The sequence below is a fragment of the Anomalospiza imberbis genome, chromosome 22 (assembly GCF_031753505.1).
Source record: "Anomalospiza imberbis isolate Cuckoo-Finch-1a 21T00152 chromosome 22, ASM3175350v1, whole genome shotgun sequence".
NCBI classification, from domain to species: Eukaryota; Metazoa; Chordata; class Aves; order Passeriformes; family Viduidae; genus Anomalospiza; species Anomalospiza imberbis.
The window spans coordinates 1,968,512-1,987,837 of record NC_089702.1 but is presented as its reverse complement, the minus strand read 5'-3'; the positions used below and the strand labels follow the sequence as shown (position 1 = coordinate 1,987,837).

The following is a 19,326-nucleotide window of genomic DNA, read 5'->3' as shown; positions in this document are numbered from 1 at the left end:
CTGAAAGTTATTGCTACAAGGGGAGCTGTATACAATTGCAATTCACTCCAAGCCAACATCCCCTGTGTTCATGGGACCCCACCACACTTCAAACACATCTTCTGCCTTCACTGACACAGCATGACCCAGAATATCCTTGGGTGCCTCATCTCAGCTCATGAAAGCAGAGCAGGAATGTTGAAAATGAGGAAATGAAATGGCAGCACAGGTTGGCAGAAACCAAAACACAACCTGCACCACTACGTAGAACATTTTGGTTTTGAGGTGAGTCTGTTGGAAAATTACTGCTGTCATGCAATGTCTGTGGGCCTGGGGCAGTGCAAGAGCAGTATAAAAGCAGGTCCTTCTCCTCACTCTCTCATCCACTCATCTCGCCTCCATCTCCTTCAGTACAAGGTGAGTCTGAAGCTTTTTCTCCTCTTTCTCTTCATATTCCTCCAATGCACCTCAGCTCATACCTGCCCCAGTCCTACGTGGGGTCGTGGAACTACTATCACAGGAGAGGGAAGGGGAGGAAGTTCTGTCATCACCAGAGGCTGAAACTTGGTTAAGTGTCTCAAGAACTATGGGCTAGGAAGGAACTTCTTTGGGCTTGGTTGCTGTCCAGAGGGTTCTTTTGGGCAGAAAATAATGTGATACGTGTGGATCTCACTGCAAACTTCCCGGCTCTTTTCTCCAACTTGTGACTTATCTCACTCTTAGTGGGGGAAAAGACTGCTCTTCATCCACAGTTTCTGTTCTGCTTCCCTCTTCCCTGTCTCACAGGTGCACCTGCAGCCCCAAGACATGTCCTGCTACTCCCCGTGCCGGCCCTGCCAGCCCTGCGGCCCCACCCCGCTGGCCAACAGCTGCAATGAGCCCTGTGTCAGGCAGTGCCAGGACTCCCATGTGGCCATCCAGCCCTCGCCCGTGGTGGTGACCCTGCCTGGCCCCATCCTCAGCTCCTTCCCCCAGAACACCGCCGTGGGATCCTCCACCTCGGCTGCTGTTGGCAGCATCCTCAGCTCTCAGGGAGTGCCCATCAACTCCGGGGGCTTTGGCCTCTCTGGCTTGGGCAGTGGCCTCTGTGGCAGGAGGTACTTCCCCTGCTGAAGCTGCTGGTGATGATTCCAAGGTGTGAACCTAAGGACTCAGCAAGGTGGTACTTCACTGGGGATGGAGCATCAGCTTCTTGCTTCCTGAGGGGCTGAGCAACCCCAGCAGCCCTTGCAGGGGGACAGGGCCAGCCTGGGCTCTTGGGAAGCACAGCCCATCCCTGCCTCTGTCCCCTGCCACTCTCTCTTTTCCCTTCTGTGTCCTTGTTCCCTTGTGCTCCCTGGGGCTGTGATCCCCACACAGCCATCCTGGGGAGCACCTGCTGGCCCTGCTCCCTCTGTAGGGTAGGCAGATGGACACCTGCTGAGGTCTCCACCACCGTTATTTGGTGCAGACTCCTACCTGCCTCTGATGCTTCTTTAACTCAGATTTACCTAGTTTTCATCTTTTGACTCATTAAAGTTCTGCTGCATTTGAGCCATTGCCTTTTTGTCATCATTTCCCCTGTACTTGCCCTCACAAAATAACATGGGGTTATTGAGTATGCTTGTACGGGGACCGTTATCACAGGATAGCTTTGACTATGCTCAGAGGGTGATCCTCTGTTTTTCAAACTTCTCTACCTATCTAGGGCTGTATGGAATGATTCAACACAGTTCAATGACTAGAGCTCCATCAGAGATGCTGCCACATGAAAAAGGGAGATTTCCTCAACCCTTAGTGTTTAATTTGTCTGTCAGTGCCTCAGAAAAGCTGAGACCCTTGTGCCCAAACACTCTGTCAGTGTCCAATTAGGGGGGCCCTGCATGGAGCCATCCTGCTGGATTGGAGGCCAGCTCAACTGACTCAGTCAGGGAAACACCATCAGCCTCAGGGAGACCCCTCATCAAGTCTTCCCACTTTTTGACCCCTTAGTGAGTCTTCCACTGTATTTAAGTATGTTCCCTGCTGCCAGAGACTACAAACACCCGTGAAGGACTGACACTGACACTTTATGGAATAATACTCTGAATAACAAAATTGTGACAGGTTACGGTTCAAGGATTGCCAGTGATAGTATCTGACTGCAAAAATGTATTCAAAGAAATACAAAGACAAGCTCTAATCCCCAGTAAAATTATTCAGTGCGCAAAGAGTGTGGTTCTTATCCAATAAGCATCCCAAGTTCAGCCTGTGGACTATCCCAGCAGTTATGATGGAGTCTAGGCTCATGTTCCACTGATGTTAATCAGTACCCCCAGGTCCTTTCCCCCAGGCAGCTTTCCAGCCATTCTGCCCCAAAACTGTAGAGATGTAGGAGACTTTTGTGACCCAAGGGCTGGACCCAGCATTTCTTCATATTGAACCTTATACAATTGGCCTCAGTCCATTGATGCAGCCTGTCCAGATCCCTCTGTAAAACCTTTCTACCCTCCTGAAGATCAACAGTGACATCCAGCTTAGAGTCATCTGCAAACTTATTGAGGATACACTTGATCCCCTAGCCCTGATCATCCATGAAGATACTGATCAGAAGTGGACCAAATACTGAGCCCAAATACTAGGGCAACACCAATAGTAACTGGCTATCAACTGGACTTAACTCTATTCACCATCACTCTCTGAGCACCACCATAAAGCCAACTTTTTATCCAACGAATACAACCCCCATTAGAGTCAGGAGCAGTCAGTTTCTGTGAAGGTCCATGAACCTACTGGGGAGAGGGCACCAGGCATGCCCTGCAGAGAAGCACCTTAGGCTCCAGGCATTCCTCACAGCTCAGGGTGAGGAAAGAAGCTTCCCCCATGGTGCTCTGCAGCACTATGTTAATTTGTCCCATTTCTGTCTTCCCACTGGCCCATTGGTGTTCCCTACCCCTTTTACCCCTATTTGTTCTTGTTCTAGAACGTTCTCCCTTCCCTGTTATCCCATTGGCCTTTGTAATCCTGCCCATCCATGCTGGCATTCCCTATTAGTCCCTTCCCAGAGTACCGCCCCTGAGCCCTCAGACCATTGGATCCCTGATGCTCTTCTCCACCCCCTCTTTCCCTGTATTTATAACCTGGATCCTCCTTTGTCTTTGGCCCCTGGACTCCTTCAGTGTTGCCTGAAATAAAACACATTAGAACTCCATGCCTGGACTGTCCCATGCCTTCACTACCAAGCTGCTGCGTGTGTGTGTGTGTGTGTGTGTGTGTGTGTGTGTGTGTGTGTGTGTTGGTGCTCTTGTGGCTCCTGCCTGTTGATGGCTCCTTCCCGCTCTCGGGGAAGGTTGCGTCCACCACCACAGACAGCAACAAGTTTCTCCAAGAAAATTTGGTGGGAAATGGTGTCAAAAACTTTACTAAAGTCTAGGTAAACTGCTACAACATTTCCCTTGTCCTCTTAGTGGGTAATCTTGTCAGAGGAGATCAGGTTAGCCAAGTAGGATGTGTGTTTCATAAAGACACAAGACTGGGCCTGATCACCTGGCTGTCCTGAATGTGCCATGTGATTGCGCTCAAGATGAGCTGCTCCATAACCTTCACTGGTGCCAAGGTCAGACTGGCAGGCCTGTAGGTCTCTGGATGCTCCTTCTAGCCCTTCTTGCAGATGCATCTTTGTCTCATTAGACCCCAAAACTCACTACAGCATTCTAGATGCCATCAGCCGAGTTCTGAGTAGAGTGGGATCATCACCCCATTGATCTCCAGACTATGCTCTTGCCCATGTATTCCAGGATGCTGGTGCCAGTCCTCAGTGTCTGGAAATAATTCTGGTGTCTGGAGATAGCCCTGCCAGGTGCATCTGTTTTGAAGGCATTGCCACAAAAGCATTTTTTCCTGGTCTTGCATTTGGGCTGCTGTTACTCAGAGGGAGAAGGACAACTGACTGCTACCAAGCCGACTTCTGATGAGGGCTCTGGAGGGATGTATGTCACCACACCCAGCTGTGTCCTGCAGCGGCTCAGCCACTCCCCTCTCTCAGCTGCAAGTCTCTACAGCCTGTACTTCTGTCAATGCACTGCTCAGAAGAGCTCTTGGACAGCCCTTTGAGACACTCAGCACACACCTGCTGACTGTCTTCCTGCCCTGGGTTTCTCCCTGCATCCATCTCTCAGTATAGTTTTCCAGGAAGCCCCAGGCACAGACAGAGAAGGAGGAAGGTGAGAGGAACAAGAGCTGCCTGAGGGTCTGTGTGGTGTGTTGACCTCGGTCAGCACTAAGCTCCCACTGGCCATTCATATTCCCTCCACTGTCACAGAACCAACAACTGAAAAAGCAACGGAGTGAAATACCCTCAGATCAAGAGAAGGGCTGTTTGAGAAGCAAAGGGACAAAAGAGAAAAAAAAAAAAAAAAGTTTTACAAATGCAGTCACCCACCACTTTGCACCAGCAGACCAATGGCCAGGCTCTGAAGAACAGCTACGTTGGAGATAATGTCTACAGTTTTTTGCTGAGCATGTCATATGGCAGGGCACAGCCCTTTCATCAATTCAGCTAAACCAGAGGGAGGACATTCCCACTTGATTCTTCTTCACTGTCACGGTGGCAGCCAGAGGAGGAGGAATTGTTACTTTACCTCTCTCCTCTCATGTCCTCATCTCTCCACTCCTTGCCTTGCCTTCCATTACCTTTAGAAGTCATGGGTGACCTCAAACCTCCAAATCATAGCTCCCAAAGGAGACCCACTGCACTGTGCCCCATCCTCCCTTCCTTTTGTGACTGTTGAAGGCTCACCACGCACCCCAAACTTCCCCAGGGCAATGCTCTTCTCACCACTGGTCCTACAATGTCCACAGAAGAGGCAGTAAATAATCATTCTTACGGTGGTTTGGTCTTGTCTCACTACCAGGTGGTGGATTCATAATTATTAACTTATTGATCACATCCACAGGGATGCCTCAACATCCACCCAGCCATTTCACTCCCAATAAACACATCTCCTGTGCAGTTCCTTCGACCTGGCTTCATTTCATGGGCAATTCACTTCCAGAAGAATTTGAATTATTCTTTTACAATTCTCAAACACTTCTTCTGCAAGAAAACTGACAGACTTCTTTCAGCTGTCTTCCCCCCTCAGCTCATGTACTCTAATTTCCACTTCAGAGGCAGGCTCTCACCACCCCACTTCCTCCATCCTCCCGCTGCTCATGCAGGAAGAACCAGAGGGGCCATCTAGTGCAGTCCTGGAGCCCCTTTTCTCACTGTCCTCAGTGGGAGAGGACAGGCGACATGGGTCACCCTTCTGTCGCCCCTCCCAGCTGAGGTACTGGCCTGTGAGCACAGGAAAAGACGTCTTCTCTAAACTTCAAGAGCCAGGAAGATGCTCTCCCACACATGGCACATCCTCTTTGCTGAAGGACTGGATTCCTGATCAGACCCTTTCTCCCCTTCACTCAATTCACCGGTGAGATGGTCCCATTCACCTCCTTGTCCGCTATTTTTTTCCACTACTGGGAAAACTACCATAGGTGTTGTTTGGGTCCCTCAGCCCTGGTGTTCTCATGTGTGATTTGCGTGTCTGCCTCAACTGCGGTGTTCTTAAACGTAGTTCAGATGCATGACTCACTCGTGACATTCTCAGAAGTGATTTGGGCCCCTGTCTGGACCTCTGTCCTCTGATAGTACTGGTCAAGCTCCAAGGTTGTGTTAAAAGCTGCCACCAGTCACCTCAGGACAAGTTTCACTGTTGCCACACCAAAAAATTCTCTCTTCTTACACCACCCTGACACCAGATACCTCAAACACCACATTAAGTCAATAGAATTAATTAGTATTTTTCAACACCTCACACTAAGATGGGAAAGGACTTGGTGAGCCTGCACAACAAAACAACCTGCATCACTCATGGATGAGATTTGAGAGGTCTATTTGCTTATCCCCCACACAGTCTCATCTTTCCTGGCCCTCAGGTGCCCATCAAAATGTTCAATCACTCCCTTTCCTCAGAGAGTATGGTGGGAGAAGATAAAATTAATATACTGTGTGTGGAGATAAAGGTAGTTTAATGCAGAAAAACAAGGAAAGACTGTAAAAACAAGGAAAAAAATAGTTTTACTATCATCTTCCATCAACTGTCAATTTCCAGCCTCTCCTGGGAAGCAGGGACACAGTACACTTAGCAGTTTCTTCCTTGACAAACAATCTATTAATAAATGCTCCCCTGCCAACCCCCTCTTCCTTTCTCTCAGCATATTTTGCTGACCATGATGTCACATGGTATCGAATATCCCTTTGGTCAGTGTGGGTCAGGCAGCCTGGCTATGTCCTCTCCCAACATCTTGACCACATCCACTTTCATGGCCTTTTGCAGAGGAGGGCGGAGAGATAGGGTTGATGCTGGGCAAGGACTGCCCAGAAAAACCCAAAATATTTTTGTGTTATCAGCACCATTCTAGCTCCAACTGCGAAGAACCAGTAGAAAGGCTAATTTGGTGAAATTGAACTCCATCTTGTGTAGAAACTATACACGGCTATTATCCATCACTGCATATTCATCCCAAGCAAACCCTCACAAAAACAGCTCTTAAAAACATATTTTCCCCTGGGCACATTGAGAAAGAACCTGCAGAGGAAAGAATGACACATACACATGGGTTGGGATGCAGCAGCAATTTAATGAGACAAAACACAGAAACAAGGTTGGTCTGTCGGGAGGTCCCAGCACAGAGAGCATGAGGGGCAGAAGGAAATCTGTGCCCCAGCAGGTGTCCATCTGCCAGATCCAGAGAGGGAGCAGGGCCAGCAGGTGCTCCCCAGGATGGCGGTGTGGGGATCACAGCCCCAGGGAGCACAAGGGAGCAAGGACACAGGAGGGAAAGGAGAGAGTGGCAGGGGACAGAGGCAGGGATGGGCTGTGCTTCCCAAGAGCCCAGGCTGGCCCTGTCCCCCTGCAAGGGCTGCTGGGGTTGCTCAGCCCCTCAGGAAGCAAGAAGCCGATGCTGCGTGCCCAGGGCGGTTCCATCCTGGGAGTCCCTGGGTTCCTTGCCCAGGGCCAGCGGCAGCAGCTTCAGCAGGGGAGGCACCTCGTGCCACAGAGGCCACTGCCCAAGCCAGAGAGGCCAAAGCCCCCGGAGCTGATGGGCACTCCCTCAGAGCTGAGGATGCTGCCAACAGCAGCCGAGGTGGAGGATCCCACCACGGTGTTCTGTGGGAAGGAGCTGAGGATGGGGCCGGGCAGGGTCACCACCACAGGCGAGGGCTGGATGAACACGGTGGAGTCCTGGCACTGCCTGACACAGGGCTCATTGCAGCTGTTGGCCAGCGGGGTGGGGCCGCAGGGCTGGCAGGGCCGGCACGGGGAGTAGCAGGACATGTCTTGGGGCTGCAGGTGCACCTGTGCCAGAGCAGAGAGGAGCAGACCGTGAGCACTGTTTGAAGTGCAACCTGTCACCCCACCATGACTCAAGCCATGACAGAGACAAGAGCTGGAGATGCAAGGATGCCCATAGGTTTTTCCTCACATTTAGCCCACAGGTTCCCTGCCAATAGCAACCAGTCTCAAAATGTTCCTGCCCAGACTATGACTCACTTCAGCAAAGCCCCAGCCTCCCTCCATATGACCCTCTTTCACATTTCACCTCTCACAGAGTGCAGTCCCATGATGCAGCACAGGACTAAGAAACAGGTATGCACTGGAAAACAGGAGGAGGAAGAAGAAGGAGAGTAGAAAAGTGACCCGACTCACCTTGATCCCAAGCAGACTGAGGCAAGAGGAGTGGATGAGAGAGTGAGGACAAGCTCTCTCTTATATTGCCCCTGCTCCGCCCCAGGCCCACAGTCACTGCACAAGGGTAGTAATTTTCCTACAGACTCACCTCCAAAGCAAAATATCCTACCTAATGCCAAAGGCTGTGCTTTTATTTCCATCAACACTGCCATTTGTTTTCCTCATTCCTGACGTGATCATTAGGCATCCAAGGATCCTTTCAAGTATCGAGATGAAAGACCAAAGGCTTTCCCAGGTAGGGATACAGCACAGGCAGAAGATGTACTGGAGGTGTCCCTGGAAAGAAGGGATCATGGGACCAGGGAAAAATGGAAACACTGATTTCCACCCTCTTTGGCAGACAGTAAGGTCCTGCTGGGGGCAAGGTGTGTTGTGTGGCTGTTTGGAGCCCTGGGCTTGGCTACAGCCCAGTATTGGAGATGTTTTCTCTCTGCATGGCTGGAGCTGCCCTTGCTGGAAGGCAACTCATCCTGGCCTGGAACAAAGCCTGCAGACATCACACACTCCTGGCTTGGCCTCACACCAAAAGGCTGACACACAAGCCAACCCAAAATTACAGCATGACTCTCTACAGGTGGAGAGAGTCCCTCCCTGGAAATTTGCCTACTGAAGGCATTCCCTTGCCCTCTGGGATGCATCCCAGCTGCCTCCATGTCTGCAGGGCAGGGAAGAGCATCACTCCTTGATGTAACCTGGTTTTGTACCCAGGGCACTCTTGAGCACATCCCCTATTCTCAGAGCTCCTCTTGGTTTCTTGTGTTTTTCCTGGACCTTTCTTAATCCTTGACCACAGGATGCCTAAGCTGTTGCAAGCTTTTCTAACCTCTTTTACTCTTCACAGGTGCCTCCATCCTGCCAGATGCCTGGCTAAGTGTAAGATTTTTGATGTCTGGGGGCTGTACATTGCTACCCATTTCCTCCCTGACACCAGCTCTTCCCCTCCACTTTCTGTGGTATGACAGCCATGGCTGCCCTTGATTCCAGTGTTCGCATCCACTTCTTCCTTCTCAGAGGCAGTTGTACATCACTGTTTTTTCCCCATGACAGACTATGAGACTGGAAGGAACCTCTGGAGATCACCTAGTCCAACCAACCCTCTGGACAGCATGATCAGCTCCTGGAGGATGCTCAGGGCCAAGTCCTGAATTTCTACAAGCACAAACAATCCTCAACCTGCCCATGTCAACCGCAGGCGAGTTCTTTATCATCCTCATATTAATAACATATTTTCTTATGTTTCCCCAGAATTTCCCTATTTCCAGTGTGCCTATTTCCTCTTGTCCCTTCTCTGGAGAAGACTCAGGAGAGCCTGGCTCTGTGTTCTGGACTCCTCCCACAGCTCTTTTAGCCATTGCTGAGCAGTGAGCCCAGATGCCCCCTCTCCTCCAGGGTGGACAATCAAGCAGCCCCTCCTGTTCCAGGGGTTCCAGTCACCTCATGGGCTCTGAGACCCTTTGCTGGACCTGCACCAGTATAAATGTGCCTCTCTTATACTGGGCAACTGTTCTTTATGGCACTGATTTTTCAGCACTGTAGAGAAGAGGAGAGGGGTCATATTCCACAGTTGGAAAAGAAACCCCTTCCTAATGCAATCTTGGATGCTGTCAGGTGCCAGTTCCACAAAGGCCCAGGGCTTTGTCGTGATGCCCTGCAGGACCCCCTTTCTGTACCGCAAAGCTCTTTGGCTGCCCTACAGCCCCAGCCTGTGGGGGGCAGGAGTTTCTCTCTCCAGCCTTGCAGGACTTTGCCCAAAGGGGTTAAACAGTGCTGGACCCAGTCTGGGCCCTGTGCTGCACCAAGAGTGAGTCTCTGCCAGCTGCACTTCATCCCGTTCATCAGAGCCCTTGGAGACCTGCAGCCAAGCCAGATTTCAGTCATGGCCTTCTAGAAATCAGGATGCCCATTTTCTTTCTCCCTGTCCTCAGCTGCATTCCCTGACTACCAGGACCTCCCAAAGGCTCTTTAGAGGTGCTTTCTTTGACACCAACCTTCATGTGCCCATCACCAGGTTGCACACAGTCATGTCAGTCCAGTCTGTTTAAGTGTTCTCACAGATGATCCTCCTCCTCTGCTGTGGGGAGGTTTTCCCTGCTCCATACTTTCTCAGGAATATCAGGATCCTGTGACACTAAAATGAAGACCAAGGCCCAGAAGCCTTGAAGAACCTTCCCCTTTCCTGTAACCCCTGCCCCCAATGAAGCTGCCCCAGTCAGCCTTGGCTCAAGCCTCCCTTTTGGTGTTGCCCTGTGTGGAAGATCTTCTTTCCCACCACAAGCTTTCCTGATTCAGTTCCAGGAGGGCTTTGGCTTTCCAACCCCAACCCTGGAATGCTCAGCCTGCCAAACGATCTGCATCAAGAGGAAGGGAGGGGAAAGCATTTCCCTGGAGAAGCAGTGTCCAGTGGGTGCTGGAATGAGGTGAGAGGAGGAGAGAGCAGCAGGCAGGACATGCTGTGAGGAGAGGAGCCTTTGGGTGCTCTGCTGCTCTTTGGGGCAGGGCAGAGCTGGGGCTGTCCCTGCAGAGGCAGCTGCCAGCAATGGCAAGGCAATGCCCCGAGCCAACATCCCCTGCCTGCACGGGACCCTCCGGCATGGGGGCACATCCTATGCCTGCACAGACACTCTCTTATCCCGGGTGTCCTCAGGCCTCGTGTGGCACGTGTGAAAGGAGCTGCAACACAGAGCAAGCATGTCAGAAATGAGGAAATGAAATGGCAGCGTTGATGGAAATCAAACCACAACGTGTGGCGTTAGGGCGGATATTTTGCTTTGGAGGTGAATGTGTTGGAAAATTACTGTCCTTGTGCAGTGCCTGTGGGCTTGGGGTAGTGCAGGAGCAGTATAAAAGGGGGACCTTCTCCTCGCTCTCTCATTCACTCCTCTCACCTCCATCTCCTTGGGATCAAGGTGAGTATGAAGCCCTTTCTTTTTTTTTCCTTTGAGTTTTCTGAGCCTGTCCACCCTGGTGGTCCTGTGTGTGTTGTTCAGAACTGCTTGTTATGGGAGATTGAAGGGGCAGAAGTTGTTCATGGAAAGAGGCTGGGTTTTGGCTGAACTGTCTCCTGTGCTGTGGAGGAGCCCAGGGCTTGGTCACTCTTAGGGGGATTCCTTATGGCTGAGTAGGATGGGAGGCTAGTGGGCCTTTCTAAACAACATTGTGCAATTTTGCGCATCTGGCTTTTCTCCAGATGATGGATGAACAGCGTCCCCTCACTCAGCCCTGTGCTCTGCTTCTTACTTCCCTGTCTTACAGGTGCTCCTGCAGCCCCAAGACATGTCCTGCTACACCCCATGCCGGCCCTGCCAGCCCTGCGGCCCCACCCCGCTGGCCAACAGCTGCAATGAGCCCTGTGTCAGGCAGTGCCAGGACTCCACCGTGTTCATCCAGCCCTCGCCCGTGGTGGTGACCCTGCCCGGCCCCATCCTCAGCTCCTTCCCACAGAACACCGTGGTGGGATCCTCCACCTCAGCTGCTGTTGGCAGCATCCTCAGCTCTCAGGGAGTGCCCATCAGCTCCGGGGGCTTTGGCTTCTCTGGCTTGGGCAGTGGCCTCTGCGGCACGAGGTGCCTCCCCTGCTGAAGCTGCTGCCGCTGGCCCTGGGCAAGGAACCCAGGGACACACAGGATGGTACAAGCCCAGGGATAGAGCATCAGTGCTCTATCTACCACTCAGAGTGACTTCTTCCTCATCTTTTGACTCATTAAAGCTCTGCTGCATCCCAGTCCAGGCCTCTGTGTCATCCTTTCCCCTGCACATGCTCACCCAACATGTCCAGCAAGAGAGGTGTTGCTGTGTGGTTCCGGGAGGGTGTTGCTGGAAGAGGTGTTGCTGTGGTTGTCAACATCGCATTCATTATGTTAACACAGCATTGATTACTCATATTAAGTGTCACCTTTCTAAATTACTCTGCCTCTCTCTACCTGCAAGAATTACCTCACACAGTTCAATGACCACAGATACTCCAAAAATACCTTTAGTTCTCTCAACAAAGCTTTCAAGCTTTCTCTTCTCTTGTCAGCACGCCTGTGTTCTCAGCCTCTCATGCAAAGTAAATGTCGCACTTCACTCACCAACCTTGTCGATCTTCATGTATTTCACATCCCTTGCTGGAGATTTTTTTGTGTTACAGTCCATAGGCAGCACAGCATGCTTGATGCCATCTGAGGAGTGCTGAGCAGAGTGGGATCTTTGCTCCCATCAATATCCTGTTGACAGTTGTGCTCTGATAGCCCAGGATGTTGATGACAATCCTTGATGTCCAGGAACACTCTTGGCAGTGTTCCTGGACACCAAAAAGCACCTCATCCTTTTCAGAGACTGAAGTGCACGGACTCTGCTTATGCCAGCAGAGAAAAACCAGTTTATTACACAAGTTCACCAGTATTTACAGGTCACTACATTTGTACAAAATATTCCACTCAGACCTCTTTGTCCCAGTCCCTTTAGAAATACAATCTTCTTGATTATCATTCTTACTCTAGTAATGTCCTTGTTACCTCTTTTACCAGCAAGTCCTTGTTCCATCTTCCCTCATCAGAGTGGTCAGCATCAGAGGGTCAGAGTGACCAGACATGGTGTCTTCACTTCTGTTCTTGCCTTGAGTTTATCTCTTCCTCAGCTTTCACTGTACCAGGGCCAAAAGGTCAGTGGTACTAACCAGCTCAGCTTCTGTAGCTGTCTGATCTTCCACATTGAACGATGTGACAGGGTTGGCTACTACAAAGCCAACTTCATGTGGAAGGGGCTGACAGCTGGTCTTTTAGCCAGAAAGAGTTAGTTGAAGAAGAGAAGCTGGTAAGAGTCACCTTTGCCCCTGAAAGGAGTTCTACCAAGGTCATCAACATGGAAACCAAGGAGAAGAAAAGATAAACAGGGGGGCCTTGCAGTTGGATGTTGGTGGAAAACAGTGGTGGAAACCACTCTGGGCCAATGAACATTATGTTGATTTATTGTACCCAATGAATAGGTATAAACTTTGTGAGAAGGTACAAAAGACAGGATGCTGTTAAAATAAACAGTGAGAAGCCTTCTGAAGTGCATGCTGTTCTTCTGTGTGTTGTGACCATCTCAACAGCGACAACTTCAAATCTGGACTCTCTGAGGACGTGTGTCACCATGCCTACCTGCATCCTGCAGCAGTTCAGCCCTTCTCCTCCCTCAGCTAACCCTAACCCTAACCCTGCACAGCCCTTTGAGACCCTCAGCCCACACCTGATGCCTCTCCCTGCCTCCCTCTCCCTAGAAACTCTCCCAGGAAAGTTGCATTCTGGAAATCCACGATATCAGAGCAGCCTGGGAGAAGAAAGGACTGAGAGCAGTCTTTAAGGAAGGCATGGTGACACTGGAGATTTGGAACTGCACATGAGTCAGCAACGTGTGTTTGCAGCTCAGAAATTCCATCAGGCCAGAGCTGCACAAACAGAAACATGGCCAGCAGGTAAAAGGAGGGGATTCTCCATATCTTATATTTTCTTCTTAAACCTCACCTGTAACTCTGAATCCAGTCAGAAGTCCTTAATTCAAAGTAAGCATGGACCTATTAGAAGCAGCTCCAGACAAGGGCTGCAAAAATGATCACACAGATGCATTGCCCCTACCACAGAGAAAGGCTGGAGGGAGTTGAGGATTTTTCAGGCAGGAGAAGAGCAGGCTCTGGGGAGATCTTTTGATATGTAAAAGGGATGGATGAATGAAGAAGTCGGAAAGAGATATATTCTCAAGGCTTGCAATAACTGGACAAAGAGCAAGAGTTTAAAACTGAAATAGGATAAATACAGAAAAGAACATAAGGAAGAATTTTACAGTGATGAGTGTGATAAGAGACTGGGAAATGTTGCCTAGAGAATGATGGGGTGTGCCATCTTGGGAAGAGTTCAGGGTCAGGTTTGCTCCAACCTTATGTGATGCAGTGAAGGATATCCATATCCAGGGCAGCAGGTTGGACTGATAAACCTTGATGGCATCTTCCACCCAGACCCATTCTGTGCTTGCATCATAACGGGGTATGTGGGAAGGCAGCACAACACACTCTGCCCCTCTTTCTGAGAACATCATGGGTTAGGATGGGATCTGCTAGAGTCTGATGGGAATCCAGTACCTCTGTCTCGTCAGAAACACATTCACTCCTGAGTACTTGTGTAGCAGTGTTGAGCTGAGAAAGGAAAAGGAACAGAAGTGCAAACAAAGTGTAAGTTTGTCCCTGGACAATGTAGGGAAATTCTATCCTGACCAGAGAGGCAGAGAAACTCAGCACCCAGAGGGTCACTCAGTGCACAATGAGCACTCCCAATGCCAGCCTGTGCTGACAGCCAGTGCAAAACCAGCCCCAACAACACCCTCCCAGAAACACCCCTGGGGCAACATCTCTGCCTTGGGGGAGTGCCTGCAGGACAAAGGATGACACAAAGGCACAGGCTGGGATGCAGCAGAATTTAATGAGTCAAAAGGAGGAAAAGAGGGGGATCCAGGTGGAGGCCACAGTGCAGGGAGCAGCTTCAGCAGGGGAAGCACCTCGTGCCACAGAGGCCACTGCCCAAGCCAGAGAGGCCAAAGCCCCCGGAGTTGATGGGCACTCCCTGAGAGCTGAGGATGCTGCCAACAGCAGCCGAGGTGGAGGATCCCACGGCGGTGTTCTGGGGGAAGGAGCTGAGGATGGGGCCAGGCAGGGTCACCACCACGGGCGAGGGCTGGATGGCCACGGTGGAGTCCTGGCACTGCCTGACACAGGGCTCATTGCAGCTGTTGGCCAGCGGGGTGGGGCCGCAGGGCTGGCAGGGCCGGCACGGGGAGTAGCAGGACATGTCTTGGGGCTGCAGCTGCACCTGGCACAGAGAGCAGAGAGGAGCAGACCGTGAGCACTGTTTGAAGAGCAGCCTCACCACACCCTGAGGGAGATCCTTTCTCTCAGCCCCTAGGAACACCACCAAGAAGGCCAAAGCCAGGCTCCCGACCCACAGCTCAGGAGACACTTCAGTCTATATCCAGCCTTTCTCCCATGAAACATCTGCCCTCTCCCAGGGTAAGCAGCCTCAAGACACAGCAGGGAACAAGGACACAGATATATGATCAGAAATCCCAGAGAAGTACGAGGTGGAAGACAAAAGGATGGAGGAAGGGCACAAGGAGAACCCAGAGGAAGACAAGAAAGAGCTCAAAACTCACCTTGTTCCCAACAAGATGGAAGTGAGAGGAGAGGATGAGAGAGTGAGAAGAAGGTTCTCCTTTTATACTTCTCCTGCACCGCCCCAGGACCACAGGCACTGCACAGGGGCAGTAATTTCCCTACAGACTCATCTCCAAAGCAGACTGTCCTCCCAAATGCCCCAGGTTGTGTTTTGGTTTCTGTCAACGCTGCCATTTCATTTCCTCATTGCTGACATGGCCATTAGGCCACAGAGGATCTTTTGAAGTGTTGGCATGAGAGGCCTGAGGCTTTCCCGAGCACCATCACGTCAGTACAGGCAGAAGATGTGCCCCCATGTGCTGGAGAGTCCTGTGCAGGCAGGGCATGTGGCTGTGGGGAAATATGTGGGGAGTGTTTTTACAAATCCCTGTGAGGAAACATGGTTGTGTTTTCCCACCAATGCAATCCCCTCCTGAGTACCTGAAGTCTTCCCTCAGTGTGGGCATGCTGCATCCCTCTGCCTCCCTGGTGCCTCCCTGCTCAGGCCACGACTCACTGGGCATCGCCTTGATAGGCAGGGTTGGCACACTGCTGGTTTCAAATGGCTTTGCCCTAGGAAATCTTCTCCTTCAGGGAAGTCATCTCCTGGTTTATTTGGCAGAGTTGTCTCCTCTCACTGCCATCTCTGGGGGACTCCAGCCTGTGCTGTCAGCAGGCTTGTGGAAGGAGATTGTTGCCCTCCCTAATTCCTGAAGAACCCCTTTGGGGTTGGCCCTCACTGTCCTATCAGTCAGAGAGGTCTTCAGGCTCTTGGGATAGCACCATTATTCCTCCCTTTCTCCTCACCCCACAATGCAATTTCCTGCATGTTTTACACCATAATCTGCAGGACACACAAGCATGGGCCACTTTTTCAATACATACTGTTAGTCCTGCAAGCACTCCTGACCTGTGAAAAGCTGCCACGCATCCCTTTTCCCAGGGCCAGGATGGAGCTGCCCTTGCTGGAGGGGGACTCTGCCCTGCTTTGGACAGGCCTGCAGACATCACACCCTCCTGGCTTGACCTCACACCAAAAGGCTGACACACGGCCAACCCAAAATTAGAGCGCGACTTGCCACTGGTAGGGAGAGTCTCTCCCTGGAAATTTGCCTACTGAAGGCATTCCCTTGCTCTGCTGGGACACACCTCAGCTGCCTCCATGTCTGCAGGGCAGGGATGTGCATCACTCCTTGGTGTAGTCTCAGAGCTGGTTTTCTACCCAGGGCTTTTCTGAGCGCATCTTCTCCCTGAGCATCCCCAGGCATGTGGCACTGCAGGATCCTACCAGGCCTCAGGATCCTGCCAGGCCTCAATCCTTTGGGCAAGTCCACTCCTTTTCCAGGAAAACCATCTGCAAGCACTGGGCTGTCCCCACACACCACAGCTACAGGCCGCCCCGAAGGCTACTGCCCTCAGCCTGACCTGCTTGGCAGCACTGGGGTGTTCTCAGCACTGACAGCATGTTTTGAAAAAATGGGCTGCACTTGGTGTGTCCCCCAGATGAGAGTGCAAAGGGTGCAGCCAAAGTGCGTCATGGGGTGAGGAGAGGGGGAGAAAGAGAGCAATGTTCCAAGAGCCAATATATCCCTCAGGTGGTCAAGAGGCACCTGACTCCACAGGATTTGTTGGGTGATCAGGGGGTTTATGACAAAACAGTGTTCTCCTTCCACAAGCCTGCTGACAGCACAGGCTGGAGTCCCCCAGAGATGGCAGTGAGAGGAGACAACTCTGCCAAATAAACCAGGAGATGACTTCCCTGAAGGAGAAGATTTCCTAGGGCAAAGCCATTTGAAACCAGCAGTGTGCCAACCCTGCCTATCAAGGCGATGCCCAGTGAGTCGTGGCCTGAGCAGGGAGGCACCAGGGAGGCAGAGGGATGCAGCATGCCCACACTGAGGGAAGACTTCAGGTACTCAGGAGGGGATTGCATTGGTGGGAAAACACAACCATGTTTCCTCACAGGGATTTGTAAAAACACTCCCCACATATTTCCCCACAGCCACATGCCCTGCCTGCACAGGACTCTCCAGCACATGGGGGCACATCTTCTGCCTGTACTGACGTGATGGTGCTCGGGAAAGCCTCAGGCCTCTCATGCCAACACTTCAAAAGATCCTTTGTGGCCTAATGGCCATGTCAGCAATGAGGAAATGAAATGGCAGCGTTGACAGAAACCAAAACACAACCTGGGGCATTTGGGAGGACAGTCTGCTTTGGAGATGAGTCTGTAGGGAAATTACTGCCCCTGTGCAGTGCCTGTGGTCCTGGGGCGGTGCAGGAGAAGTATAAAAGGAGAACCTTCTTCTCACTCTCTCATCCTCTCCTCTCACTTCCATCTTGTTGGGAACAAGGTGAGTTTTGAGCTCTTTCTTGTCTTCCTCTGGATTCTCCTTGTGCCCTTCCTCCATCCTTTTGTCTTCCACCTCGTACTTCTCTGGGATTTCTGATCATATATCTGTGTCCTTGTTCCCTGCTGTGTCTTGAGGCTGCTTACCCTGGGAGAGGGCAGATGTTTCATGGGAGAAAGGCTGGATATAGACTGAAGTGTCTCCTGAGCTGTGGGTCGGGAGCCTGGCTTTGGCCTTCTTGGTGGTGTTCCTAGGGGCTGAGAGAAAGGATCTCCCTCAGGGTGTGGTGAGGCTGCTCTTCAAACAGTGCTCACGGTCTGCTCCTCTCTGCTCTCTGTGCCAGGTGCAGCTGCAACCCCAAGACATGTCCTGCTACTCCCCGTGCCGGCCCTGCCAGCCCTGCGGCCCCACCCCGCTGGCCAACAGCTGCAATGAGCCCTGTGTCAGGCAGTGCCAGGACTCCACCGTGTTCATCCAGCCCTCGCCCGTGGTGGTGACCCTGCCTGGCCCCATCCTCAGCTCCTTCCCCCAGAACACTGCCGTGGGATCCTCCACCTCGGCTGCTGTTGGCAGCATCCTCAGCTCTCAGGGAGTGCCCATCAGCTCCGGGGGCTTTGGCCTCTCTGGCTTGGGCAGTGGCCTCTGTGGCACGAGGTGCCTCCCCTGCTGAAGCTGCTGCTGCTGGCCCTGGGCAAGGAACCCAGGGACTCCCAGGATGGAACCGCCCTGGGCACGCAGCATCGGCTTCTTGCTTCCTGAGGGGCTGAGCAACCCCAGCAGCCCTTGCAGGGGACAGGGCCAGCCTGGGCTCTTGGGAAGCACAGCCCATCCCTGCCTCTGTCCCCTGCCACTCTCTCCTATCCCTCCTGAGTCCTTGCTCCCTTGTGCTCCCTGGGGCTGTGATCTCCACACCGCCATCCTGGAGAGCACCTGCTGGCCCTGCTCCATCTCTGGATCCGGCAGATGGACACCTGCTGGGATCTCTGCCATGGCCGTGTGATGGAGATTCTGAGCTGACCCGGCTGCTCTCTGCACTGAGGCCGCCACTCAGAGTGACCTTGTTCTCATCTTTTGACTCATTAAATTTCTTTTGCATCCCAGCCCATGCCTCTGTGTCATCCTTTCCTCTCTTGTCAGTCTCCCAAGATTCTCAGGGAGGGAGGTGTTGCTCAGGGATGGTTGTGCAAGAGATTTAGGAGAAGGTGTTTGAGTGCCTTTTCAGATATGAGAGTTAAATCTGCTTTATCATGGTATTTCTGCTTTCTATCCTTCTTGATATGTCTGGAGCTGGTAGAATGAACCAATCCTCTTCACTGGCCATGTCTACTCCAAGGATGATTTCCTGTCCAACCAAAGCATTCTCCTCTCCACACCAAGCAATCCCTGTGCCTAAATCAAGCACTTTAACCTCCGCACCATCCTGGCCACCCTGCCCCAAACTCACTCCACTTGGTCCAGGTGGTTCTTGCATTACAGTGTGTGCCCCACACAGGGGATGGCAGCAGTCAAGTGCTGAGCAGAGCAGCATCCCACCCAGCTCCTTGTTCCACCCCTGCTTGCACAGCCCAGGATGCTCCTGACAGCCCTGGGTGCCCGGGCACAACCGGGGCAGTCACCCCTGTTCTGATGTGGTGACTGCCAAAGCCCCTTTCTGTGGCCCTGCTTTGGGGCTGCTGCTTGCCAGGGGCTGAGGGAGATGTGGGGAGATGGGGCTGGTTGTTCCCAAGTCAGCTGCCCTTCAGGGCTCTGGGGATATGTGTGCCACTGTGCCCAGCTGTGTCCTGCAGCAGTTCAGCCCTCCCTCAGCTGCTTCTGGACAGCCCTTTGAGTCACTCAGCCCACACCTGCTGCCTCTCTTCATTCCCAATGTCTTTTCCTGCCACCATGTCTCCAAAAACATTCCTAGGAAGCCCTGGGCAGAGACAAGGAAGGAGCAGGGTAAAGAGGATGAGCACTGCCTGTGGGTCTGTGTGGTGTTATGAGCAGCAGTAAGCACTGAGCAGTGCTTCTCATGATCTGCTGACCCAGGGGGAAGGGGGAGAATTGGAAAAGCAAGGGAGTGACATACCCTGGTGTCAAGATCAGG

At 52.0% G+C, this 19,326-nt stretch overlaps 5 protein-coding genes across 5 annotated transcripts; 3 read left to right on the top strand and 2 right to left on the bottom strand.

The window, feature by feature from the left end:
• The first annotated feature begins 297 nt into the window (after window positions 1–297).
• On the top strand, window positions 298–1,092 carry LOC137486616 (feather keratin 1-like). Its single transcript, XM_068212046.1, has 2 exons — window positions 298–396; window positions 766–1,092. Exons 1-2 carry the CDS (start codon window positions 298–300, stop codon window positions 1,090–1,092), a joined length of 426 nt encoding a protein of 141 aa, XP_068068147.1.
• A 5,503-nt stretch (window positions 1,093–6,595) lies between these two features.
• Window positions 6,596–7,313, bottom strand: LOC137486735 (feather keratin 1-like). The gene has a single exon (XM_068212195.1). It carries the CDS (start codon window positions 7,311–7,313, stop codon window positions 7,008–7,010), a length of 306 nt encoding a protein of 101 aa, XP_068068296.1. The 3' UTR covers window positions 6,596–7,007.
• Window positions 7,314–10,998: 3,685 nt separating this feature from the next.
• LOC137486615 (feather keratin 1-like) lies at window positions 10,999–11,306 on the top strand. The gene has a single exon (XM_068212045.1). It carries the CDS (start codon window positions 11,001–11,003, stop codon window positions 11,304–11,306), a length of 306 nt encoding a protein of 101 aa, XP_068068146.1. The 5' UTR covers window positions 10,999–11,000.
• A 2,806-nt stretch (window positions 11,307–14,112) lies between these two features.
• LOC137486678 (feather keratin 1-like) lies at window positions 14,113–15,587 on the bottom strand. The gene is made up of 2 exons (XM_068212108.1): window positions 14,889–15,587; window positions 14,113–14,548 (listed from the first exon to the last, which is right to left on the bottom strand). The coding sequence occupies exon 2, from the start codon at window positions 14,525–14,527 to the stop codon at window positions 14,222–14,224; it is 306 nt and encodes a 101-aa protein (XP_068068209.1). The 5' UTR covers window positions 14,528–14,548; window positions 14,889–15,587; the 3' UTR covers window positions 14,113–14,221.
• A 2,017-nt stretch (window positions 15,588–17,604) lies between these two features.
• LOC137486611 (feather keratin 1-like) lies at window positions 17,605–18,019 on the top strand. The gene has a single exon (XM_068212041.1). It carries the CDS (start codon window positions 17,605–17,607, stop codon window positions 17,908–17,910), a length of 306 nt encoding a protein of 101 aa, XP_068068142.1. The 3' UTR covers window positions 17,911–18,019.
• Window positions 18,020–19,326: the final 1,307 nt, after the last annotated feature.

Excerpts from the sequence above, each read along its gene's own strand:
- LOC137486735 (XM_068212195.1), bottom strand. The coding sequence starts at position 7,313 with ATGTCCTGCTACTCCCCGTGCCGGCCCTGCCAGCCCTGCGGCCCCACC.
- LOC137486615 (XM_068212045.1), top strand. The coding sequence starts at position 11,001 with ATGTCCTGCTACACCCCATGCCGGCCCTGCCAGCCCTGCGGCCCCACC.
- LOC137486616 (XM_068212046.1), top strand. The coding sequence starts at position 298 with ATGTCTGTGGGCCTGGGGCAGTGCAAGAGCAGTATAAAAGCAGGTCCT. Across the intron at positions 397-765 it reads TCCATCTCCTTCAGTACAAG|GTGCACCTGCAGCCCCAAGA; the intron begins GTGAGTCTGAAG and ends CCTGTCTCACAG.
- LOC137486611 (XM_068212041.1), top strand. The coding sequence starts at position 17,605 with ATGTCCTGCTACTCCCCGTGCCGGCCCTGCCAGCCCTGCGGCCCCACC.
- LOC137486678 (XM_068212108.1), bottom strand. The coding sequence starts at position 14,527 with ATGTCCTGCTACTCCCCGTGCCGGCCCTGCCAGCCCTGCGGCCCCACC.